A 26,001-nucleotide genomic window follows, 5' to 3' on the forward strand; every position below is an offset into this window, starting at 1 on the left:
GTCACAAAGACAAGATTACAGATTCTGAATGAGGTCACGCCTAAAGACAGTATTAAGGAAATTTCATGCAGAAAGCTTTGCTCACAGATTTTTCTCGCAATGCCAAGGACCAATCTGAGTTTCTAAAAAGTGAGTTTTTAATTATGAGCAGGGAAACAATAGCTCACTTCAACATGAAAAAGAATACACCCATTATTTTGCCATGCTCTGTAATTGAAAAATAGGTTGACCCATTACCTTTCAAGCTTTCAAAAAATCTTAAAAGTGAAATATAGGACTCAATTTCCTTTTTGTTTTTTAAGCCAGACCCAGAGATTGAAAAGTTTCAGACTAAAGGCTACTTTAAGATGATAAAAGGGAATAAAGTTTTTGAACTATGAATCTAACACTGTTAGAACAGATTGTTTTCATACTAAATTTTTAAGCACAAAGTAAATTTTTAAACATCGACTAAATTTGAAGCATTTAAATAAGACCAGAGCATTAACTGCACGCCAATCCAGAAGCTGCTATAGGGCCTATAATTTGTCACACTTCACGTATAGACCTACCTGACTTTTCTCACTTTTTTCCATAGTGTGCATGTTCAGAATACAAACAGAGGCCAAAGTACACCTGAACAGCATACCTAGCAATTCAAGAGACTTTCTATATTTAAAGTGAACCAGACAGAATCATCACATACTGAAAAAATTGACTAGGAAATGGCATTTTTTAACTCTGTACTTTAAAAATATAACCCTGGAAGCCACAATTACTGTCTTGACCATCTGGCAATTGATAACCATTATGATTAGTGGGACATTGACTTCCAGTGTTTCTCAGGCACCTTTTGCATGAACTGCAGCAACACCTTGCATAGAGTATGAACCAGAAGGTCCCTCAGTTCATCAATGCCACAGTGCCCAACAGGCACGGCTCTTTTGAGAAACATTCCTAGATTCGGCAGTTTGCCTGAATTTCAAGCAAAAGAAGCCTCACAATTGCTAAAATCCAGACAAAGGCCAACCAGACCTAGCCTGATTCTGCTGATGACGCTCTGTGCGCTGATGAACTCAACTGAATGGGCTGAAGAGTGAAGCACCACAAAGGTCAGGGGAATAGAAGCAGTTTGAAACCACCCTATTATGAGTCCACCCTGGCATCCGTATGGGCTCCCACTGCCAATGGTACAATCTGTAAACAACCTCAAGGCTCCACGGTGGTGATAGACAACCTGATGTCAAATCTCTCCTTCTTGCTGGCTCAGCTAAATGTTCAGAGCAGGGAGGCAAGAGACACAGGAGCTACCGCACAGACTCGGTCATCCAAAGGCTGGTTAAACTAATTCAGGGATACAAGCGGCTCGCAGCAGCCTAGCATACCACTGAACCACGCCCTTCAAGTTATTTCCAGCAATCCTAACAGCCACTGCAGTCTAAGACCGCCTTGGGGTTTCCATCTGAAGCCCAGATCCTGTAAGAAACGCTACTGCAGGATTCAGGGTCATGTTCTATGCTTTTCAGGATTCTTTATCCTTAAACTAAAGTTCAGATTCCTGCTGCTCAAACAAACCTGGAAAAAACCTGTTGGTTTAAAACCTTGGTAGGTAAGTCAAACCCCGTCAAAACTTGACTACTCTGAGGTATCTCATTACTTGCAGTCACTTCACCTCAAACTAATTTGAATTTAAAACTGAAATTAAGCAACTTGTTAGTAATCACTTCTCAAGTATTTATTCTGTTGGGGGAGGAAGTGGGGGGAGAAGAGAAAAATCAAGCTATTTGGCTTTCCAAGTATTTAACATAAAACCCAAAAGAGCTCCATCTGGCAACCAGCAGGATTTCCAAATAATCTAAATAGTATCTACATAAGAACCAGGCTGTCTATGGAGTAAGACAACTTCAACTTTTATAGCCACAAGAAGCCTTTATTAACATAAAAGGAAATTATAAAAATTAAGTTAGAACAGCAACAAGAGTCTGGCAAGCTGACAAAAGACCCCAGGAATCTCTGTATTAATCTGGAAATGCTGCTTTTGACTTTGTTGGAATATAGCATCATACACTCTGTGGTTTTAAAAAAATCAAAACAAAAAACTACTTGGGTTCAAAGGACTCTAGTACAATAAAACCAGTTCTAGGAAAAGTTTCAGATTAATGAAAAATCGGTATATAACTCCTCACTTTGCAATACAAAAAGACCTCTAACATTTTAATATAGTTTGTGGAAAACATTAATATTTACACAGACTTCACTGAGTCATGGATGAGGCCCTTCATGTCCATAGATGTCCATCTTCATTAAGAAAACGGCTCAGAATACTGCTGCCAGTGATGTTAATTAAATATACCTTTGAACTACTCATATTAAAATTTTGATAATTCATAATTCCCAAGTAAATAAACATCTCTCAGAGTACACAGTTCTTAATTTTCCAAGTTATTCATATGAAGGCTCTGGCCTTGCACTTCATACCCAGCCTGTATATTTTTTGGCCCGTTTGTGAATGGTCCAAACCTGGTGGTGTTTGGTGTCCTATGTGAAATATTTTAATGGTCTTGATGCCCCTGTCAAGTTGCCACTGGGATTTTCTGTCAGTTCCTTGGCAAAAAGTCAAGGAGTGAAGCCAGTGGGCCCCCCAAAAAATATGTTATAGTGATCCTGTGAGGACAGGGCAGCCTTGAAGCTCCGCATTTTCACTATCCCTGGGCTACAGGAAGAGAATTTCTATCTTTATCGTTGCCCATCTGGCACCTTTCACAGGCAGCAAGAACAAAGGAGTAAAGTGTACTGGTCCCTACCATCTGCTTCTGCTTGTAAAGTCTAGAAAGAGCTCGATAGGGAAGAAAGAAGAAAAAACAAGCCAAAAAACACCAAAACCCAACCCCTTCATTTCCCACCAAACTGTTCTGACAGGTACACATTTTTGCCTGTGCTTCTGTATCTTAGGGCAACCCTAGAGGCCCTTGGTTCCCTACAGCAACACAGCTGCTCGACGCCGAGCATCCCAAACCCTCCCAGCCCCACATCTTCATCCACAAGCATCTAACAGCCTGGAAAGCAAGGTTGTGTTGTCTGAGATTTGTTTTATTTGATCAGCCTCCCTTTTATCTAGAATAGGAAAATTCTTGTGGGTTTAATAGGAGCTATTACCCTACAGATTTTCCTCTGGTTCCGCCTCCTTTCCCATCAGCCACATCCCCTCTTGCTGCAAGGCTGCATACACCATGTGTTGGCTCGACCCCTTCTGTCTCTGACAGAAGTTTGGCCAAAAAGAGCAGATTTTCTGCTACTTTGATCATTTCCTGTGGTAAAAAGTGAAGGGAATTATCTGACCCATGGTCTTTTTTTTCTTAGTTTTGAAAAATAACATGGGTTTACATTTGCAAGTTCCCTTAAATAGTGTACTTGCTTTTCAGTAGCATTTTGCTCCTAGTTTACTGGTTGTCTTACAGAACTTACTTTTTTTAGAATCAGAAAACACATTGCTCCAATCTCAAATTCAGAGATTCAGCTGCTGCATTAAACCAATAATGAGCTTTGCTATGATGAAGCAGCAACCAAAAGGTAATATCAAATTCACAGGCAATACAAAAGCGACAACTTCTTTCCTGTTAAGAAATTCTTACATTTAAAAAATAAGTTTAATTCTCTTTGGTGGGAATAGTGTTATTTTTGGCTACAAATGTGCATTGCATAATGTGTTTAAAAATAAGTTAACCCTTTTATTAGAGCAGATCTAAGACATATGTGATATAAACACCCTGAAATGTTGTTTTCTTTTGTCAAAATCACCAAGGTTCCAGATCAGAAAACACGTGTCATGCCTGTCTAAGCCTGTGTCGAAAGAGTGACATTACCTGTTGACCTAAACGGTGTAAACATTTGGGCAACAACGGCCTGAAGTACACCATGTGATAATCAGTGACCTCAACGTGGCCTGCAACTGCACCCTGAAAACTAGCCCATTATGTATTTTTTTCTGTCCCAGAGCACAAAGAAAATGAACATGAATATATCTACTGAAATAACATCTTCTATCAGAATTAACATTCCATACAAATACATTTCAAATAAATTATCACAATATATATTAAGTCTTTATAAATGTGGCACTACAGCATTTTAAATATATGTATGTTCACGCTTAGTAGCGGACCCACACTCTTATATGTATATATAGACTTTTTCCTGTTAATCATTTACTTAAGAGTGCATAAAAACAGTTGTACCTGTTCGCATCAGAAGCCCTTTTTTTGATCTTTGCCATGCTAATTATACAAATGGCACAGATTTTAACAGATACTCTCTTGAGCTGAGGCCAGGGAGCACATGGCTCCCTTTGTGTGAGTTCTACTCTGGAAAGAAATGATTGAACTTTTGTAAGTGTTAAAATTACTGTTATTTTAAAATGTTACAGGAAGTTACTTTGGTGAATTTACTATTTGTGTGTATATATACTTTTTTTTTTTTTTTTTTTTTAAATCAGCCTGGCCACATTTTGTGTTTTATTAAAACTGAATCCCTCAAAAAACCCACACCTCAAAAGCAAAGGGAGATCTCGAGCAGTTTGTTTTCCTTCAGTGTTAAAAAAGGAAAAAGAAGATAGATGCTTATTTATGTATGTATGCATGTACTTCAAAATATAATCAGCAAGGGGGGAAGAATCTCCTGTACCCTTGTTAAAACAAAAATTGCACTAAACCACTTAAAACAAAATCTTACCACAACAAAAATCAGCACTATCATCATTAATAACATATTGCCTTTCATATGTAGGGGTAATAAGGAGGCTGCACTGTGATCCATATAACCTCAATAATATATAAATGAATCAAAGAGAACCTAATTAGTTCAGCGCGCCAAAAATTATTAAGTAGAAACATCAAAAGAGCCAGTGGGACGTTACTTTTTTTTTTTTTTTCCTGTCAGACACGCTGCAGAGCTGCCCTTTAGAATCCACTGGTTTATATCTGGAAGCAGGCCTCAAATGTAGGTCACGGTAACTTAAAAGAACTGGAGCTAAAGGATGCCGCCGAGCACCTGTCCCCTCCCTGAGCAGCACTGCCCTGCAGCCTCCTCAGCACCATCTCCGCACGTCCCACACGAAGTTCTGCACCATCCAGGATCTATGCAAAGGAAGGGTGGAGCCAGTTCCTCACCTCCTGTCTGCAGCCGCAGAAGACAGCACATCCTGAAAGCATTACGTTTGCTCCAATCCCTTCTTCCTCCTTCCCCCCAGTGCAACTGCGGAAAAGAAGGAAGGGCAGATCGGGACAGTATCTCAGCTCCCACGGAGACACACTACAAGGGAGGGAGACACAAAGCATAGCTGAGCAGACAACCGCAAACACTACGGAGGCACAGGACCTCCCTGTAGATGGCCTTGGCCTCCTCTGAATCCCTCCAGAGTCCTACAGCTGTTCCTGCCATCCAGATGGGAAAACGTGTGTGCATGCACGTGAGAGAGCTGCTGAGGAAAAACCTGTGGAGGCATCTAAGCCAAAGTTAGAACAGCGGGTGTATGTATTTACTTATTTATGAAAAAAATAGCGAGAGAACTTTTATACTATACTGCATAGATGCAGACATCCATGCCTCTGCAGCATATACTGCTAGGCTTGTACTGCATCAGAGATAATGTAGTGAGAAAATCATACCCCAGAGGAATGTAGCTTGAACTGAATTTTTGCAAAGAAAAGTCCTGATCATACAACTCACTGAAGTCAGAAAAGTTTAATTTTAAACTAAAACCTAATACTGGGGTCCACTGTACTTAAGTCAAGGAATTATTTTTTCCTAACCTTGAAGATACAGATATATAAGCTTAGCTTCTACCTCCTTCAACAGGACGTACTTGTCTGCTACCCAGTAATGTTTCACTGCCCTCTGAAATTAAGTACAAGCATCACATGCAAGAGAAACAACGATGCTGTAAATGCAAGACCCTTCACTACTCCAGAACCGTTCCATATCCAAAACCAAAAGGTTTACTTCTTCAAAGGAATAAATAGGACAGTACTTGTAAAGGTTTAAGCCACGGTAACAACATTTTCAAGGTACATTCTCCAATAGCTTTCATCATTGTTCAGTTTGCAGACCTATAAAAAAAAAAAATCCAATTGTGCAATGGAGCTGGGCAGACAAACAAAGCTTCCTTGCTAAAAGACTTGCTCTTCTATTTACTTTTCATGGAACATATAGAAGGCAACAGATCCCTCAGGTCCACAAAGACCAGGCTGAAAAAAATAATCACTGCAATTATGGGAACTACCGCAGTATACACTAAGGTCCACTCACAAGTCCCAAGGAATTCAGCTGGAGGTGGACTGGGCCTCAAAAGTTCGCTAACCTTTCCCGTTATCTACAACATCAAGCTCAAACTACTTTGACAGAAATCTGTACTGAGGAGCTCCAACACAAACCTCTGAGGAATCAAAAGACCCACTCCAGCAAACCTTCACAATCCTAAGCAGACACACAGAACAAGCAGGGCTATCCAGCAGGGTAAAGTTTTTCAAGAAATAAATTCAGATGGAAACTCACAAATTCAACACAGATGGCCCACAACATCTGCAAGAGTTAAAATACAAAAACTTCTCAAAAGATAACACAGAATGCTGATAAAGACAAACAAAGCCAGCCTATGCCCCGCTGCAGCAAGCGCCAGCACTCCGCAGCGGAGCAATCCCAGTGCATACAGCACTGTCCAGCTTCCCAGAAATACAACTACAGAGTATCTCTGTCAGAGGCATCCTGAGGAGGAGGGGTAGTACTGGGGGAGGGACAGCATTTATGAAAATAAAAGAACTGAACTGAAGCCTCTACGCTGCTGTCTAGAACTACAGTTACATTTGTACCACCCATTCCCTGGGGGAAATGACATACAATGCAAACAGGCCTAGTTGGTCAATTATTCAAGTATTAAGAGATTCACAGAAAGACATCTGAGAAACATAACATTTTAATAGATGAAATAAATACTCCAGTACATGCAAGATAAAAACTGACATTGGAAAAAAATTAAAAATCACTTTTGTTATAGTGTAATTTTTTTTCTTGTTTGTTTGTTTAAACACTCACAGTAGCATTTCCCCCAGTTTGGAAATCAACACATGGAAAACATAATCACAACCTCCAGTCCTTCCACTCCTACACACCAAATGCACTTCTAACCTAACACTTGATGCAAAAAAAAAAAAAAAAAATCATACAAAACAAAAACAAACAAAATAGTAGCTACATCCATCATCTATGTGTTGTTGGGTTTTTTTCATTTTTTTAAATGAGTGAGAACTGAGGTAACCTTTTTCCTGCACAACCGAACAGTAAAATTTAGAAGGGAAATTTCGGAAGACATGACAAGACAAACTTTTAAAACCGCACCCAGCGCGATTAAAGCTTTTTTTTTTTCCTCCCTTTTTTTTTTTTTTTTAAGATACCCCCACCTCCCCAAATATAAAAAAACCTTTTAAACAGTTGTTATTACCATTTGTGTGAAGACCTTGTTGAATAAAGGAAAATTTATCTGCGGATACTTGCTTGACTTTAAAGTAAAATAAAAAGGAAGCCAAAACTGGCTACCTTTATTAGTACATATAGTTTGAATACGTTCTGCTTCTTCACCACATGAAATCAAAGGATTGGGCTCATCCAAGCAAATTCTTTGGTATACAAAAACGGGGTGAGGAGGTGGGATATTATTTTCCTTTAGCAATGACTGGGATCTAAACAGAAGATGCGGGGGTTAATTCACAGAATTGGAGTTCACTGGCGGTAAAGTCCTGGGTGAAGATCTTTCTCTTAGTGCCTGAGATAACAGGTTGCAACCATCCGAGACGGCGCAAGCTGAGTTCCTCAACCTTTCCCTGTAATCGCTCATTTTGGTGCTACTTTCGGGGTGTTGGGCTATATCCCTGAGGCATTGGGTCAGGAGCACACAAGCAGATACCACACTCATGGCTCCTCCTAGGATGGCAGTTTGCACAGCTTTGCCCTCTGGATTAATGGTGGCAGCTTTACCCAAAAACTGGGGCTCAGTGGCAAAGCCCACCAGAGCATAGACAGACTGCACCAAAGGTCCGCTGAACAAGACGCATCGGTTCCTGGTCAGCTCGCTGGGTGAAGTCTTGACCTCCTTGACACACGCCAAGAGGGCAGAGGCGCTGGTGCTCATACATTTGACACTGAGTTTGAACTGCTCCTTAGCAAATTTATCCTTGGATTTCTCACTGGCCAGCACGCAGGCGTCTGTCAGGAATTTCAAGTTCTTGGACATGTTTTGAGAAACCTCCAGCAGGAGCTGAGGGCTCATATCTGCCAAAGGGGTGGTCTTCAAGACCCCGCAGCCGTGCTCCACCTCATGCCTACATCGGGTCACCTTGTAGCGATCCACCAAGCCAGGCATAGCAGGCTGGGCCCCCGGAGTCTCCACTGCAGCCAGGTAGGCAGCGTGGGCAGAGCATTCGGTCAGGGAGACCACCAGCTCCCCCATCTCCATCAGGCTCTCCCCCACCTCCCCGAAGCGTCCCATGTTGAGCTGGCTCTGGACGTCGTGGGTCAAGATGGAGAGTCCTTTGGTCCTGGCAATGATCGTGTCCCTGCACTTCTCGAAGGACTCACCGAAGACGGACAGGCTCTCGGTGTTCACCGGCCTGGTCTCGCTCGACAGCAGAAGCAGATCGGCCACCAGTTGCATCTTGATCTTGCAGTGGTCGCAGATAGAGATGAGCTTCTTCCTCTGCAGGGAACTGCTGCTGGGGATGCCGCCGCCAGGTACCTCGCTGCTGGACTTGCCAGAGCCACCGCTAGCCATAGCGCCGGGGGGGCACTCGCATGCCGCTCGCTACCCCACTGCCACCGCCTCTGCCGCCGCCGCCCGAGCAGTCCCGACTGAGCCCGGCAGGATCGCTCTGCCTTTTCCGCAACATCATTCCATTAATCGCCGGGAGGCAAGAAAAGGCTCTGGGCGCCGGGGCCGCCGCTGCTGCGGGGAGCGAGCTCCGCCGGGGCGCCCGCCCCGCTCCGGCGCCAGCCCCCCGCTCCTACGGCGCTGCCGCGGCGGGTCGGCGCTCGCCGGGAGCCCGCGGGCCCCGTCCCGGCATCGTGTAGCGAAAAAGCGATTTCCTTTTTTTTTTTTTTTTTTTTTTCCTTTTTCTTTTTTTCCTCCTCCTTTTTCTCCCTCTCCTCTCTCCTCTTCGCACGTTGGCTTCCCCCCCTTCCACCCCCTCCTCCGGCCGCGGGATCCCTGCGCGAAGTTCCCCTCACGAGCCGGAGCCCCTCACAGCCGCCCCGCCGCCGCACGCCCTGGGGGCCGGGGCGCGGCCCGCCCGCTCGCTACCGTCGCCCCCGGCTCCTCCGCTCGGCCCGCGCCGCCCGGGCGCCGCTCGCCAAGGGCCGGAGGGGCGGCGGCTGCGCACCATGTGCCGCCCCCGGCGCGCCCGCCGCGGCCCCGCGCCGCCGGCTCGCAGGAAGCGCCGCGGAGGGTGTGGCCGCCCCAGCCCCGCCGCCGGCCCGGGGAGGGGGGACGGGGAGAGGGGGGCACGGCGGGGAGCCCGGCCACGCCGCGGGAGGGGCGGCGAGGGGAGGGGGGCAAGAGGGAGGCGGGTGGGAATGAAAAAGATAATTAAAAAAAAAAAAAAAAGATCCACCGGATCCGGGTGCCGGGGGCGGGCGGGCGGGCTCCGTTCCCCTTCCTTCTGCCGCTGCCTCACTCCTTCCTGCCTCGATCATTCACGCGGCCGCTGCGAGCTGGCTCCCCGCCGCCGCGGTCCATGCCCCGCCGCCCGGGGCCCCTCCTCGCCCGGCTCCCGCTGTGGCCGCCGCCGCCGCACCAACTTAGGCTCTTCCCGCAAACAAGGGTGGTGGCTCCGGGCTGCAGCCGCGGATGCTGCGACCCGCCCGGCCTTGCGCTCCTCCTGCCATGTTTTCTGTCTGAGTCGCCAACTCCCAGAGGAAAAAAAAAAAAAAAAAAAAAAAGAAAAGAAAAAAAAAAAGAACGGGGAGGTGGTGGTGGAAGGAAATCTTCTTTGAAATTCCCTTTCTCAGGCTTTCAGACAAACTATTGGGAAGAGGCGGCTGAGGCGGATCTGCCAGCCAGACGCTGCATGGCTCTGAGGGAGGCTCCCCCCTCCCCGTTGCCTTTGCTGTAACCTCACTTAAGCCTATCGAAATCTTTTGTGCGGTGTCACCGCCCTTCGTTTAAATCCTGCCCTCCCCCCGCCGCCCCGCTCCACGCCCGCCGCCTCACGGCTCCTCCCAGGCCGGCGGGGGGGGGGCAGCACCGCCGGGCCGCGGCGGCACCGCCCGACGACCCGCACCGGACGGCGGCACCGGCGGCACCGGCGGCCGCGGTTCTGCCCCCCCTCCCCGCCTCGGGCGCGCTGCCCCGCCGGCGTGAGGGGGTTAAGGATGCCGAATGAATAAATAAACGAGGGGTCGGGCGAGGCCGGCGGGAGGAAGGCGAAGGGGAGCCGGAGCGGGGCCGCCGGATGAGCTCAGCCCGGGTGGGCTGGTGCGGCCGCCGATTGGGCGGGAGCCGCCGTGCAGTCGGATACCGGAGGCGGAGGAGATGGCGAGGGAGGGGGGGGGGGAACGGAGAAGCCGCCCCCCCAGCCCAGCCCGGGGGGCACGGGGGGCGCCCGCCGGGCCCGCTGCCCCGGGCAGCCCGCCAGGTAAGTTGGACGCTGCGGTCAGAAGGGCCGCCCGAGGCACCCGGCGGGGCGCAGGGCCGCGGGCGGGCAGCGCCGGGGCGGCGGCACGGAGCGCCCTCGGCGAACCCCCCGCACCCCCGGGCCGTGGCAGGGGTACGGCCGTGACCGGGGGCGGTCCGTCAGCGGGGCGCGGGCAGGCTCTGCCACCAGCCCGATGAAAAGCCCGACCTCTCGCCAGCCGTAACGGGGGCTGCAAACACCCCGTGGGGTACTGCTGCAGCTTTATTTACCTCAGCACTCGTCTTGACCCATTTTTTTTTAAACCAATGAAAACGGATTCGCGATGTTTCTCTCACGTTTCCGTCATTGTTTTTGAGGACTGGTTACCATTCGTTAGAATTTAGCAAGGGAAATGTAAACAGACTGACGCTAACTGCTAAAACCCCTTCCTGCTCTGACCCGTTCCCATTCTGCAGCACACCAGGAACTTTGACAGTTCTTGTCAAAAGCAAGACGTTGCACTCAGTAAATCTCAGGCATTCAAGCAAATGCCATTAGACAATAATAAAACTACTGATTGGGCTAGAGCAAGTTATAAGAAGATGGTTTAATACTGCCTGGGATGCTCCCAAAGGGAATGCGCAGTTTGGTAAATGATGGTGATGAGAATATTTGTCCCACACAAATCAGATTCTCTCCTGTTATGCTGTATCTCCATCGACATAATCCTGAATAGTCCGGGTTGAAACCACATTTTACATGTTACATCTTTTCCTGCGGTTTAAGCTGCCGCTAAATCATAGCATTCGTTTGCTCCTTTCAATCAGACTTACCTGGTTTAAGTTATCCTCTTAATTCTAGGCACTTACAATGCATTTAGCAGGCTGCAGAAATCCAGAAATATGTTTGTCCCAATTTACAGTTACGTTAACATCCTGCTACGTTCATACTACTGCAGGGGTATTAAGTGACCTTGAAATAAATGAAAATTGGACCAGGCTGCTCACTTACAGGCCAGATCCAACAACGTCCTGGCACAAACAGAGCCCATCTAATGGACTCCATACATTTCTAAAGAGTTTCAGGCAAGTTTATTTGTGCATATTCTCACCCATTAGCTAGAGGAACCCTTGGCCTTCTGTACAGACTTGTAGAGCGGAACATGAGCTGGATACTACAGATGTGAAAGTGGAGGGTTAACAGGATGCACATTTTTGGGGGGCGGGGGGAAACCCTTGCCATAGAGCCAGGCTTGAGGAAAGGGGCAGATACTCATCTTTGGGTGTGTCTAAAATGTGGCAGTTCTCCACCCTTCCCTCCTCACAGAAGCAGTGTGAAGGAAATTCTGTTTACTTGAGTCAGATTATAGCAGTTAAAAGGAAGGTCATGTTTGGGGCCTAAACAATTTTGGCTCACTGCCAGCAACTCGTCTGCAAAACTATAAATAGGAGTGATTTCAGAGTACTCAGAAAAATAAAAACCAATGGACAGAAGAAGCTAGCTCAATTGTATTTTGAAGTATTTCCAGATACATCCTTAAATGAGGCAGTGAGATACGTAGCACGAGGAATGCCTCTCATAAATATTAACCTACTTTATTTTTAATGAAGATTGACTCTATTTAATTAGAGTTTGAAAGATTTCATTTTAGAAAACGGAGGTCTCACCCCCGGCTAGAAGAGCTGTTAAATGACCTAATAATCTTTTCCATTCTTAGATGCTGCCGCCCGCCACGATGCTCCGTTTGATTTGCGCCATTCCACACGGACAAAGTGGAGGGATCCTTGATTTGGACAGTTCCTGCTGTGGCTCCTCCACCAGCCTTCCTCCCCGCTGCCCACACCAGAAACACAGCTAGGCCTTAACCCATGGTAATTCCTAGCAGCTGATGCGGCCACCTAAGCTCTTAGTAACTGCTATAATATAAATATTATCTGAGCTCTTACCAAGGGGCAAAACCAGTAACTATTGTCATGTAGCAGGTGTTGCTTGTGGACAGTCTCCAAGGCCATCTTGCCACATGTCATTTTCCTCCAGTAGTAGCCCTGGGTGTTCTGCATATGAAATGCATGATGCATATGAAATGTATGATTCATATCATATATGAATTCATATCATATATGAAGAGTGACCTGACTTTTACTGTTTGAAAAAATAATGTGGAAAACACCACTTCAATTGGTCATTTTCACCACGGAAGAGGCATTTTTTGGAGCAGCTGCCTGTTAGAACCTTCCTACAGACCGTGTTGTTGCTTCAGAAGGACACCCGGCCTGGCTAGGTTCAAGATCACTCATGGTCTGTGTATACCATGCTTGTTACTTGGCACACAGTCTTATTCTGAAAGGCAGCCTTGACGGCAGATTCTCTTGGGTCCACTAATTTGAGTAGAATTGAGATCAGCTTTAATGCTTTAAAGGTCCAGTAGATGTATCTGTGTGGTTTAGGAGGAAACTTTTTATTCAGTGATGTTTGGGGTGGGTATTTCCTCATAAGCCTTTTGCATATCTCTTTCAAGGAGAATCTGTGCATACCCATTTATTTCAGGGCTGCTGAGTCCAAAGGTGGCCTGCAGGACTTGGGCAGCTCTGTGAATTGGTGTAAAGACTTAGAAGACATGAAAATTAGGTGGCCATGCTTGGCTTTAAAAAGATTTCATTGACAAAGTCTGAATGAAATAACACTCTCTCGGGTTCAGAACAGCAGGCATTGCCAGATACAAGGGATTAAAAGGCTTTTTAATGTGGCTTAGTAGTGTACAGAAGATTGGCTTACTTGTATGAGCTCTGCTTTCGTCACATTGATCTTTAATTTGCATTGTGCTTAGTACAACAGAAACTGGAGGCTGAAGTCTTCTTTCTTGAATCATCTGACAGGTCTTGGCCCTTTTATTGCTGAGTGATTTTTTTATTTTTTTTTTTTTTGAGAAGGAGGAATTGATTTTTGCCAGTGTAGCCAGTGCAATAGCTGAAGAGTACCAAGTTGTCATAATTTTATGAACACTGTATGTGCCCAGGTTGGTGACAGGACGTTACTATGCAATGGGTTATGCTACTTTATATTACTTTCCTGTATAGATGTATTGATCTACCATAATAGGGAGCTAGCTGATGAAGGAATAAAAGGCAATTCAGTGTTTCCCCTGCTTCAGCTATATGTGACCAAACCCACAAGGTGGTAATGACAAGAAAAATAGTTCCAGTTCTGAGGGACACAGCTGGTTTGTCAGGCTGAGAATAAAAATCAGAGGAGGATAAAGTTGGCAGGGACTGATGGAAGAAATAATTCAAACAGAGGCAGACTTTGCAGAAGAGGCTGGAAGAAGCTGGGCCTTCCTCTCTGCAGCAGTGGAATGGTAAGTCATACAGAAGGAAAGGCAAGTGTGTTGACTGGTTTATTGGTTTTAAGATCTATTTTGTCTTGAATGGTTTAGTGCTAACTAAGTGTTTTGTGGTCAGTACTTACAGTCATTACTTCACAAGAGACTAAAACTGCGAGGCCTGGGCCTGTCCCAGGTCTGCAGAGGTGATCATGGTTGTTACACTAGGGAGGCAACCTGAGAACTGGTCTGTGTGTAGACAAAACAGAGCTAGGGATGTGGAGGAGCAGTTAACTGGTCACTTGTGGCAGCAAAATTCAAACACAGTCACAAGTTTTGCTTTTTCTTCGTTGAAAAGGATTTTGTGTATTAATAAGTAGCTTTTAGAATAATAGATGGGCTTTCACAGACAGGCTTAACCTTGCTGTTTCAATGTTGGTTTGTTGGTTGTTTTGTTTGGTTTTTTTTTTAACATGGCATAGTCAAAAACATGGTATCAAAGGTAAGAAAAAAATTATGGCATAGCTACCAGTTATGTAAATATCTCAGTTATGGCTGGTCAGCTCCTGTCACCCAACTGAAAGATAATACAGCAAAAGTGTTTTTTATTTTGTTGTCCTATTATTCACCATTTACTGTACTGTTGTTTTCACCACTTACCATATATAATCGATTGGTTGTCCCCTGCTGTTGCCGTGGATATTTAATACATTGACATGGAAAAGAGACACAGTTTTTTGAAAAGGGAACTGTAACTACAAAATTCCTCTAGCACGGAATGGATGTCTGTGCTGTATTTTATATGAGTACAGCCAATAACGGCTTTCTGCTTCATGTTCCTTTCTACCATCTACACGTATAGATGTCCATGCTACACCTCCTGTTCTACGAGGCTGGTGCCTAAGAGAGCATTAGGTGCAACAGAGCTCCTTGTGTCCATTCTCCCTCCCTGGAGCAGGCAAGAAGGGCCAGGTTTGTAGGTCAGTTGGCTTGAAATTCAGAAGTACTTAATGGAAGAGTGGTGAATGCTACTGATTAGAATGGTCCAGCATAAACAGGAATCCAAGAACCTCCCTTCAGACTCTTAGGTCTAAGATTTTTTGGAGATCAAAGGAGAACGCAGTATTTTGAACAAAATGTGCAAGGGCCCACCCTTCCTGAACTGCACTTTTGGAAGTATGTTCTGTCCTGCAGCTGTAATACCCTGCAGAAGGGTTTGGGTGTCATGTCGTCGTCCCCCCCACCTTCTTAATGTATTTCATAAGAGAAATTTAATAGCTGTTTTCATAGCAGTCTCTGATCCTACACTTTTCTCATTGTGCCTGGGTGTTCTGTGAGGAGAGCTGCTGATCATTACTGATTTTAGTCTCGCACCTTTAATTCATCAGAAGTTCATGTAATGTATTACTTACATTAGATGTAGGTGCCAAAACTGACCTGTAAACCTAAAATTAAATTGGGGCTACACAATTAATTTCACTTAGATTGTGGAAATTAAACTATAAATGGAATTCCTGTGGGAACTGAGTAAACCTTCTTTGACATTGATTTAATGTAATTCTTTTCTAAATAGGGTAACTTTAAATTGTGTAACCAGTACATACTTTTAACCAGCACAGATTTGTAGCAAATCCTGCAGAAAGATTTGCTTAACAGGAACATTCTGTGTGTTTCTGAATTTAAGGATCACAGGGTATAGCTTTATTGCAGCTGACTAGATAGCCAGGTGTCATACCCCTTCCTGAAACCTGATCAGATAGGTAATGATACAAAGCTAACATGTCATTTGTCAAACATCTCTATTCAGTCAATAAGTTTTATTTTATAAAATGCACATGCGCAGGATAACATAAAGTTAGGGTCAAGATTTATTTTGTGGTCAAAACTGAATTCAGAATGTGAATTTCAAGGTTAGTACCTGAATCAGAATTTCATGTCCAAATCACAATAATTAATGCCTAATTTGGGAGAATTTTGAATTAAAGAATTTTTCAAATTGGACTCAGGAATTCAAAGTCTGACTAGCTCTGGAACAAAAATTTGCATTTTCAATAGATGACAAATGAGCGTGCTTGTTTTATGCATGAAATTAATTTGAGGACTGAAATTATTCTGAATCATTCAAATGCTCATGCTCTAGATGACACCATATTTTGCTTTTTATGCTGCTAGTAACAGTATTCAAAAGCATATTTTCTTTCCTTTCTTGAGATTTAGAAATATTCTTGTTTTTAAAGATAACCTGTTCAGGTCTGATTCTTCAAGTTTTTCTCTGAATGTGATGGCACTCAGAGGTCTGAGTTAACACATGCACTGGCTTTGCATGAGAACTCATGCATTAGATTGTCTCTGCGGGGGAACATTTAGGGTACTTAAGATAATTTGACCTATGAAAACATTCATTTTGAATGTTTTACTGAAAGTAGCTCAGAATACCCTGACATTCTGTAAAATGTATGACAATGCTTTTAAACAGGGTAAGAATACTCTGAATGCTGGGTCATCTCAAAACTTGCTTAAAGTTTTCTGGGATCTGCTACTCAGCAAGTCTTCTGTATTGTTTAACACAGTATTGCCCTGGTCCTTTACTAAGCTGGTAGGTGCAAAAGCAGTTCTAATGCCTATCAGGCTGTATAAAGAGCACACCTGTACACCAGACCTCCATCATTTTAGGTATTTGAAGTAATCACGAAAAGGCTGCCTTTCGCAACCAATCATTCAACCGAGGCACTATTAAACATCCTCTGGTATTAGTAGAGTTCTTAAAATTAATTAAGTTCCAGACACGGCATGTGTTGATAGCAGGTAGTCTTGCATGTTCTTTCTCCCTTCTGCATGCTTACAGCTGATCTTCTGATCCTGTTAGTTTAATCTCTTAATTGTCTGTATGTCCTTCCAAGAAGGCGCTGCCCTTTCCTTGATGAAGTCAAGTTCTTTGTTCTTTCCAAGGTTTCATTCCAAGGAATGTGAAGGGACAAGCTTTAAGACACTACTGTACTGTATTTGCAAAGAAGAGTAAAAAGTGACGAATGAAAATCCACTTTAAAATAGAAAACTGCACACAAAACCCCACCACCCGCAGACTTGCGAGAGCTTTTGGCAGTTAAACATATATACACATTCTTCTCCTAATTCATAAGAAATAATGGCATGGGAACTATATTTTGCACAAATATAGTTCCAAAAAAATCAGGTTTTGTTTTGTTTTGTTTTTTTAAAAAAGGGAAAGAATCCCAAACTTCATTAACAGGAATTTAGAACATCCTGCATCCTCTCATATTACAGTTTGACCCAACCCTACTCAATAATGAAAAGTTTACATCGACAGGAGGAGGCAGATTTGCCTTTCTGATAAGGTGTAACTTTATAATTGAAAGCACTACTAATAAAATTTGCATGTTGGAGAACATTCCCTGGCATGACTAGATGGGACCTGATGCTACAAGATAAAGCCTTAAACACCTTACTTTTGCAATCTACAATGAAAGTAGCCCTCTATTACCGGATATGTTCTGTATTGTTATCATAATAGGGTTAGCTGCTAGGACTATAAAAACTGTTAAGAAGTATGAAAATGCTTAAGCTATAAAAAGTGTATTTCTATGATTCTATTGATACTCTGAACAAAACGTAGTGTGCTTCAATAAAAAGAAAATGCAATTTAATTTGCCCCTGTCAGTGGTATGTATTTCTAGCTGCATTGCTTTTGTTTCTTGCATGGGAAAGAACAGCAGAGTACAGAGGCTGAATAGGTGTTTGTCCTGCAGCTGACCCCACAAAGAGCATACTTTGCACAGGTTCTTCCTGGACACGGAATTCTGTCTGAACAGAGAGAGTTGCAAGGTCAGAGCCAAGCATGAAAAATACCTCCCTTTCAAATTAAAGCTTTTATACTAATGACAAGGAAATGTTTGGTGCAGTGCTGGATGTACTGGACTTGTTCACTTACCAATGGGAATTGGATTACTTTTGAGATCCACATCTGAATGTAGCACCAGATATTAAAGAAAGTCAAAGTTGGCTTGGTTTGTTCTAATAAGAGAAAACAGAATTGAAGAAAATATTTCCCAGTAGAAATTCAGTGAAAATATTTTATGCTGTAAGTCCAGCATTCCAAAATTGAATCTTTATTTTTTTCCAGTGAATGTACCCATGATCCAGTAATAACAAAAGTTACCAGAAACATATTTTAGTAAAACCTCATTAATCAGGGCAATCTGATATAGTATACCTGATGTTCATTATATTTAATGAGAAATCACTGAGCAAATGTGCTCATTAGTGACTTATTGGACAGCTTTGTGAAAGGTACTTGACTAAAACCCCGTTTCAGTTACTGTACATTTAACAAGCTCCATGAATAGCTATGGTCTAACTGCTTCCTGTTTCTCAGGCACACTGGCAGTGTGTCTGAAATGTTCTAAAACGATAACCCTCAGTATGGAGGTTGCTGACCAGGCTGGTTGTTTATCAGGGTGCTGAAATCTTGGATCCCACATCCTCCTCTGCTCTTTCTCATGCTATGCCTGTGCTTGGCAAGCTGCTGCTTCATGTGGCATGTCTCCCCGGTGTTCACAAGCTAAATAGCCCTTCAGTGTTTTATCATTTCAAGAGTTAGGCCAGGCTTCGGAAAGCCTCCCTAACCCACGCCCCTGCCTACTGACTGCTTTTGTTTTGTGTTTGCAGGCCGTGTCCATAAGGGCACTGAGCTCCTGGTTCATTACAGGACTATGTACAGTAACTGGCGTTGAAGTGTTCACTCTTACAGAATTAGTTCCTCTGCTCTGAACCTGCTCTCCCTTCAGTGCTTCCACATGAATGGAGAAGCACCCTGTTTACTCATCAGCCTGACCACAATTACTGTCTACTAGTAGCAGTTACCATGATGCCTCCTTGAATTCCCAAGTTTAAACTTTTTAGAGTCCAAGTCTAAAAGGCAAAAGAGAAGATGGTGCTATTTATCACAGAATCGTCTAGGTTGGAAAAGACATTGAAGATCATCCAGTCCAACCATTAACTGACCGTTCCAAACTCCACCACATCCCTCAGCGCTGTGTCGACCCGACTCTTAAACCCCTCCAGGGATGGGGACTCCACCACCTCCCTGGGCAGCCCATTCCAACGCCCAACAACCCCTTCTGTAAAGAATTATAGTTAAAACGGCTTCCATGAAGAAACAAAAAAAGACTGGGGAGTGAAATAAGCCTGTGCAGACATCCATATGTGTAGTTTGGTTCGTAATCTGTATGAAGAAAAAGCCGTTTTTTGGTTGGGTGGGGTTTTTTGTGGGTTTTTTTGTTGGTTTGTTTGGTTTTTGTTGGGTTTTTGTGTGTGGTGGTCAGACATTCTGGAGTTGTATTTTAGTAGCAAACAGCTTTAGTTCTAAAAGTCTTCTAAAAACCTAGTAACTGCTGAGACACTAGTTAGATTCAGAACACGGTGCAATGGGCCCGGTTCCTATCACGTAATTAGCGAACGCAGATACTTGTCATCCTGCTTTAAAAAAAAAAAAAAAAAAAGCGCAACAAAGAGCAATCGCATAGTTTATGCTCCAGGAGCTGGCCCATCACATGAGGTTTTTTTTTAAAAGGACCCCGACAATGTCCACCTTTCATTCCGTCGCCTGGGACGGGATCTGGCGGGAGCGCGCCCAGCGCGGGCCCCGACCGCAGCGGCGGGAGCCTCAAACGGCCCTTTGTGTGGGGACAGCGCCTCACGCGCCGGGGCGCGACATCGCGGCGGCGGAGGACGACGAGGAGGAGGAGGAGGAGGGTGCGGGTACTCGCCGTCCGGCCCCGGAGGCGGCTGTTGCCCCCGCCCAGCCGCACCCGCCGCCTCTGTCGCTGCCCTCTCGCCCCTTCGCGGCTGCTGCTGCTCCTCCTCTTCCTCCTCCCCCGGCCCCCGCCCCTTAAGGCAGCCGCGGCCGCCTTCCCGCGGCGGCGAGGTTCGGGGGAAGATGGCGGCGGCCGCCGGCTGGGCCCTGCTGGGCCTGGCGCTGTGGCTGTGCGCGGCAGCCGGCGCCGCCGAGCCGGAGGGGAAGCGGCGAGCGGGGCCGGCCAAGAAGAAGGACATCCGGGACTACAACGACGCGGACATGGCTCGGCTGCTGGAGCAGTGGGAGGTGCGGGAGGGGCCGGGGGCCCGCGGTGCGCTTCCCGGGGCCCGCAGAGGGAACCCCGCGGCCGCCGGAGCGGGAGGGGCCGCGCTCCCGCCTCGGGGCAGCGCTGCCGGCTGCTCCGCCGTCGGGCGGCAGCTCTGCCCGGGGGGCGGCGGGAGGGTCGGCGTCCTACCCCGCGGCGGGTTTCTCCCTCCCTCTGAGGCCCCGGGTTCGCGGGGGGAGTGGGGGGTTACCGGGTGGGGCTGGAGGGGCTCCTGGGGCTGCCCTGCTGCCACCTCCCCTCCGCCCCAGCCCGGGCACACGCCTCATGCCAGCGGCCTGGCCTGGCTTAACTGTTCGGGGTGTTCAGGGACACTGGTTTTGTGGCTGGAGGGTGGGTAGCGGGAGAAATACTCATTGTGTGTTTACAGAGTAGATATGTAGTTGGGGTTTTTTTGGTTTCCTTCCATGCCACTTCTCACGGTCATGACTTATAATTCCAGCTCTCTCGTGGCCCCTTTCATCCCCATCAGCCTGATGCTTTAACTTTTTTTCGACAGTTCCCCATCTCTCTTTCTCCATGTGGTTGTCAGTCACTCTTCAGTTCTTTTCACTATTTTTGTCTACCATCATCTTCTGATAAATGCTCGAGCACTCGTCAGTGTCTTTTATACTTTCCCATGAGGCTTTTCCTCAGAATGTTTTGCACAAAAACTGGAGGAAATAATAATTGAATTAAAAATTTCTGTCTTCTGTAACACCAGTTACAGCTGTAAGGCAAGGTGAAGAACTAGGTTTTGTACTTGTAATATGGATAAAGTAACTTTGAGAAGGAAGGATGTCGGCCTTGGGCCTGGTTGGCAGGGGGATTCAAGTTAATGCCGTGGTGACTCTGTGGCTGTATATTTTGTTGCAGGCAGGGTCAGGATGCTGTTCAGGGGTTTTCCTCTTTATCTGGAGCAGGTCCCTCGATCCAGTTCACCATGAGCTGCACAAATCCTTGTAGCCATGTTGCGTGCAGATGCGGCTGTGCAGCTGGGGAGTTGTCTGCTCGGGTTGGCATTGCCACTGAGGAAGTGCACGTGTGGTCAGAGCCCCAGAAGAAAAAAGTTACTGAAGCAAGGGCTGAACAATTAATGGTTGTTTAGTATTGGGGATGGTCAGCTGTATGGCATTTTGCCTGATGGTAGTCAGGACATATATAAGGAACATGAAAGACTTGAGGGGGTGGCGGCTGGAGGATAGAGGAGAAAGGGCACGAGTGGACTTGGAGTGGGATGAGGAACAAAGGGGCCATTGTGAATTTGTGTAAGAGCAGGAATTATGCTCATGAGTGAGGGCCACAGGGCACAGATCTGTACAGAATCAAGTGTCATAACTCCCAACTGAGTGAGATGACTCCTAATGTGTTTTATTTCCCTGTCGGTTAGTCTAAAAGCATTGGAGGATGGTGGTTATAATATCCTTGGGTTCAGCTGCAAGCCTGATGAGACTGAGGCTGTGGCCCCGGCAGCCTTCCTAGAACCAGCAGCTGCCTCTGTTCAGGCTCTTGTGCTGCCCCTTGCACTGTGGTGGTACAACCTTATGCGTGACTGCCTGCTGAACTGGGAGAGTGATCTAGTGGAAAATGGGCACGGGGGAAAGATACAGAGGTTCCTTCAGCAGCTCAGCTGCACAACTAGAGCTTAAGGAAGCCACCCAGGGATTTCCCTTGTGGAAGGGGACTCTGGCAGCCAGAGGAGCTGGAAACAGAACTGAAAATCTGGTTCGGAGGGTCTTTCTGTTACTAAAATGTCATATGGTTTAGAACAGTTAATTATTGCTACAAGGTTAGGGTTTCTCAGGCTTGACTCTGAGCTAAGATTATTGAATAGGCTAAGGAATAAGGTGACATACATTGCTAATATTTTTAAAAATAAAAATGCAAGGCATTGATGAGAAATGTATGAGCATGGGAGCTGAGAGAAGGGGAAAGAATATGTAGTTATTACTGTATGTTACTGCTTGAATGAATCTGCTAGACATTTCAAAGCAAAATCTTACACTTTTCTAGACTTTTATTTTGTAGGTACCTTTAAATACAGAACTGCATGATAGTTTGTACAGGATCAGGAAAGTGTTGTGTAGGGGAGCTTTTGACTGCTGCTTATAATATCTCTAAACTGTAACAACACAGCTTTATGAACATTTAGTTGAATAGTTAAAGAGAAAATAGGTAATATATGTTACCAGGTTGTACTGTCACTAACTGCAAGGTCAATATCTGATTTGTGCAAGGTCTGTTTGGAAACATTTGTTTCTACCTTTCTCTTTCAAAACTGAAATAAGTTGGTTTTGCGCTAGCCAAACTGGCCTGAAATTAGAATTGATTTGCTTTTACTTCTGCAGAATGTTTTTCATTTAATCATGTAAGATTTTGTATTTTCACAGTATTTTACCAGTATGAGCATTTTCCAACTTCCTCTAAAATAAGTGTTGTTCCCACCTAGTGAGAGCAGCGGGGCTTTCCTGGGGCTCTCCTTTGCTCCCAGTTCACTTAATGTGGAGTTTTCAAAGGCATGTGAACTGCCTGAAAGCATGCTTCAGTCTTGCAAAATTGAACGAGATATGTATTTAGTAAGGAAAGGAAGGATAACATCTAAGGCTTCTACAAATTGTATTCTGTGGTAACTAAATTTTTAAACTCCCTCCTCAGAAAGACAGCAAACTCTATGTAGTTGAGATGGGAAAAGGTCACTTGTATGAAACCTTAACCTTTAGAGAGTATGAGATGCTCCCTGTAGTGGGATGTTGTAAAACGATGATGTTGAATTTGTATATGTGAATGTGCAGAGATGAGAAGGTAATCCATAAAAATCTAAAAATCAAGCTCGGCTCCTGAAGGGAATATTGTTAGATATTGCTACAGTTCATGTTCCTAATGGATTGATGTATATTTTGACTAAATGTTGGAAGTCAAAACAACACCTAAAATATTTGCCTTAATTCCTGCTGATTTACTAGTTAGTGCTTGGGTGGATGCCAGTGTGGGACTTCTGTGGTTTTTTATTCTTTTTTTTCTTTTTAATTCTTTGATACTGTTTAAGAAATCAAGTTCTAGCTCAATGTAAGTTGTCACTATATTCACTCCTCTCTGTCAGGAGCTGTTTTAAGGGACAGCACTTTGAATTCCGCCTTTCCAAATATTTAAATGCCTGTCTACCTCAGCAGAGGCATCAAGAGGGTTTTTTTTAATAACAGTGATTTACTCTTGGTGATTGTTGCCAGAATGTGAGCTGCTCTTCATCTGTGCATTCAAAAAGTCATTAAACCCTTAATAAAAGTTTTTCTGTGGCATGAGCATTGAAATTCTGAATTCTTGACTTTTTATTTAAAGACACAAAGTAAGGAGTCAAGTGATCCCATGATTCCCAGAAGTGAATTTTGACCTCTGAAAGCAATATGCTTTTTTAAATTGTGTGTGTGTGTGTGTGTGTGTGTGTGTGTATGAAGCTTTTTAGTGCAACTTCTCAGTCCATCTTGTGTACTTAATAAATTCCTCTGAAACGGTCAAGAAAAGTTTTATTTTATGAAGTACCTGGATAGAATTGTGTTGAATTAGCCTTGTGGCTGAAATACTTCTTGGTGCATGGTAAAATGAGATTCTACCTGTCAGTGTCAAAACGTGCATCATTTTTGAGAGGAAGGTTATAAGTGGGAAGAGTGCTCTTGGTGAAGTGTCTTGATACAAATCTATTTCTTTTGATTTGAGAATCTCCATCATTAAACTCCACAATGCTTTCACTTCATCAAAGCAGAGTTATTCTCAAAACAATGGCCAGTTTAAAAAAAAAAAAGCTTTGTGGAACAGCTGAGTTCAAAGCCTTCTTTACCTTTTCAAAACAGAAAGATGATGACATTGAAGAGGGAGATCTTCCTGAACACAAGAGGCCTCCAGCACCAATAGATTTCTCAAAAATTGATCCAGGCAAGCCTGAAAGTATCCTGAAGCTGACAAAAAAGGGGAAGACTTTGATGATGTTTGTCACAGTGTCGGGAAATCCCACAGAAAAGGAGACAGAAGAAATAACTAGCTTGTGGCAGGGCAGTCTCTTCAATGCAAACTACGATGTGCAAAGGTAAGCTCTCGTGTGCAAGAATAAAGTTCTTGCCTTTACAGAACTCTTGTTTCTTTCTTCCTGAAAATCTTTTCAACTGTTCATCTTGTGCCCTTCCCTACTTCCATCATCCATCACTATTCCTTTGTTTCAGTTTATATACCAATTTGTTTTAAGTTGCGCTACAAAAGTTCTGGTGTGGTGCAAAAATCCTTCTAACGTTTATGTGTGATGTACATATAGCCTAATTTTTTTTTATCTCATTACACTTCAGTTTTAGCTCCAGTAGTTTGCCTTTACGTGCTTGATGGAGAACATCACACTTGGGAGATTTGTCACCACAAAAGGCTTTTTGTTCCCCTGGCTAAAAAATGTTGCACTTTTTTATCTCGGAGAGAGAATCATTTTGAAGGAGAGGAATGTTGTGCTTTTGAATTAAGGCTGAGGAGGGTTGCAGCAAGCATATAAAGCAAATTTAAAGCCCAATAGTGGGTTTTACATAGTGCTGAATTAGTTCTGAAGTTTTCTTTGTATTCTTATTCCTTGGTTATTTATAAAATTAATACATTTTATTATTACTCGTACTAGAAAATTGTTCTCTTGTCCCTGTCCCCAAGCAACGACAACAAGACCAACTTCTTGCTCTTAAATGTCTCCCCTTGGTTGTGGAGGTGCTCTGCATTAAGCAAAATGTTGTAGTGCTTGAAAGGCACACAGCTAACTGAAAAAAAAATATTCTCTTTATTCTAGGTTTATTGTTGGCTCAAATCGTGCCATTTTTATGCTGCGTGATGGTGGTTATGCCTGGGAGATCAAAGACTTTTTGATAAATCAAGAAAGGTGTGCAGATGTTACTCTGGAAGGTCAGGTTTATCCTGGCAAAGGAGCAGAAGAAAGTGAGAAAGTAAAAAACAAAACAAAACCTGAAAAAGCAAAGAAGAAAAAAGATGCAGACAAGAAATCTGATAGCATCAAAGAGGATAACCGAGCAACCAAACAGAAAGAGGATCTATGACGGATGCGTTGACCAGACTGAATGCTGCTCTGCTGTTCCTTGAAGGGAAACTAATTCTCCATACAATTCCTGGCTTTACTGGGGGGAAGGAAGGAAGCAGAGATTACTGAGGTTAAGACTTCTATGTTGAAATATACCAGTTTACTTATTAATACTGGCCATTTGTTTAGTTACAGGAGAAGTAATGTTTAATACCAGCGACTGACTACTTTCGTTTGTAATTTTTATGCTTTTGTTGTTGTTTAACATATGAACCTGTGTGTCTAACATCACAAACTTAAGTGAAAAAGGAGAAACACAGTCTCAGAATACACCAGTGTTCATCTGTAGTAGCTGCATTCATCTTGGGTATGCAAGTTGGTCATTGATTCATAGCTGCTGTTAGATAGCAGGGTACTGTGATAAAAGATTCTCTTGGAAGCCAGTTTGCTAGACTCAGTTGGCACAAGATAGTGTTAGAGTGGCCAAAGATGCCTGAAACTATGGCATTTAGGACATGTCTGATTAGACTGCCTGTTTCTTTAAAATAAACAAAACCCCTTCAGTATGTCCCCAAAAATCCACAGAAGTACTTGCAAGCATGGTAGAAGCCAAGGCAGGTATTTGGCTAATGCACTCCAAGTCAGTGCAGAAGGGAGATGCTGTACCCATCAGAAGTGATGCTGGCCTGGTAATGGAATTACAGTACCCTTGTGAGCAGTGTGGGGGTGGAGGGAAAAGTCAGATTAATGCCATTCAGGTTGCTGCTGCTGCCAAAAAACTGTGCCTGTGGAAGTAAATGTTATGCATGCCCCATTATCCAGACAGTGAGCTAGAAGAAATAGCTTTAACTCTGAAAT

General features: G+C 44.4%; 2 protein-coding genes across 2 annotated transcripts; one reads left to right on the top strand and one right to left on the bottom strand.

Moving 5' to 3' along the window:
- Positions 1-6,928: 6,928 nt before the first annotated feature.
- Positions 6,929-10,139, bottom strand: TLNRD1 (talin rod domain containing 1). Its single transcript, XM_074917573.1, has one exon. The coding sequence runs from the start codon at positions 8,795-8,797 to the stop codon at positions 7,730-7,732; it is 1,068 nt and encodes a 355-aa protein (XP_074773674.1). The 5' UTR covers positions 8,798-10,139; the 3' UTR covers positions 6,929-7,729.
- Positions 10,140-19,701: 9,562 nt separating this feature from the next.
- MESD (mesoderm development LRP chaperone) lies at positions 19,702-25,287 on the top strand. Its single transcript, XM_074917420.1, has 3 exons — positions 19,702-20,074; positions 23,936-24,168; positions 24,898-25,287. The coding sequence occupies exons 1-3, from the start codon at positions 19,910-19,912 to the stop codon at positions 25,160-25,162; spliced, it is 663 nt and encodes a 220-aa protein (XP_074773521.1). The 5' UTR covers positions 19,702-19,909; the 3' UTR covers positions 25,163-25,287.
- The last annotated feature ends 714 nt before the right edge of the window (positions 25,288-26,001 follow it).

This window comes from Athene noctua, chromosome 13, assembly GCF_965140245.1.
Source record: "Athene noctua chromosome 13, bAthNoc1.hap1.1, whole genome shotgun sequence".
NCBI lineage: Eukaryota > Metazoa > Chordata > Aves > Strigiformes > Strigidae > Athene > Athene noctua.

What these genes read in the sequence shown, in the direction of transcription:
- TLNRD1 (XM_074917573.1), bottom strand. Translation starts at nt 8,797, where the DNA reads ATGGCTAGCGGTGGCTCTGGCAAGTCCAGCAGCGAGGTACCTGGCGGC.
- MESD (XM_074917420.1), top strand. Translation starts at nt 19,910, where the DNA reads ATGGCGGCGGCCGCCGGCTGGGCCCTGCTGGGCCTGGCGCTGTGGCTG. An exon ending in GGCTGCTGGAGCAGTGGGAG is followed by an intron (nt 20,075 to 23,935) that starts GTGCGGGAGGGG and finishes TTTTCAAAACAG; the next exon opens with AAAGATGATGACATTGAAGA. An exon ending in GCAAACTACGATGTGCAAAG is followed by an intron (nt 24,169 to 24,897) that starts GTAAGCTCTCGT and finishes TCTTTATTCTAG; the next exon opens with GTTTATTGTTGGCTCAAATC.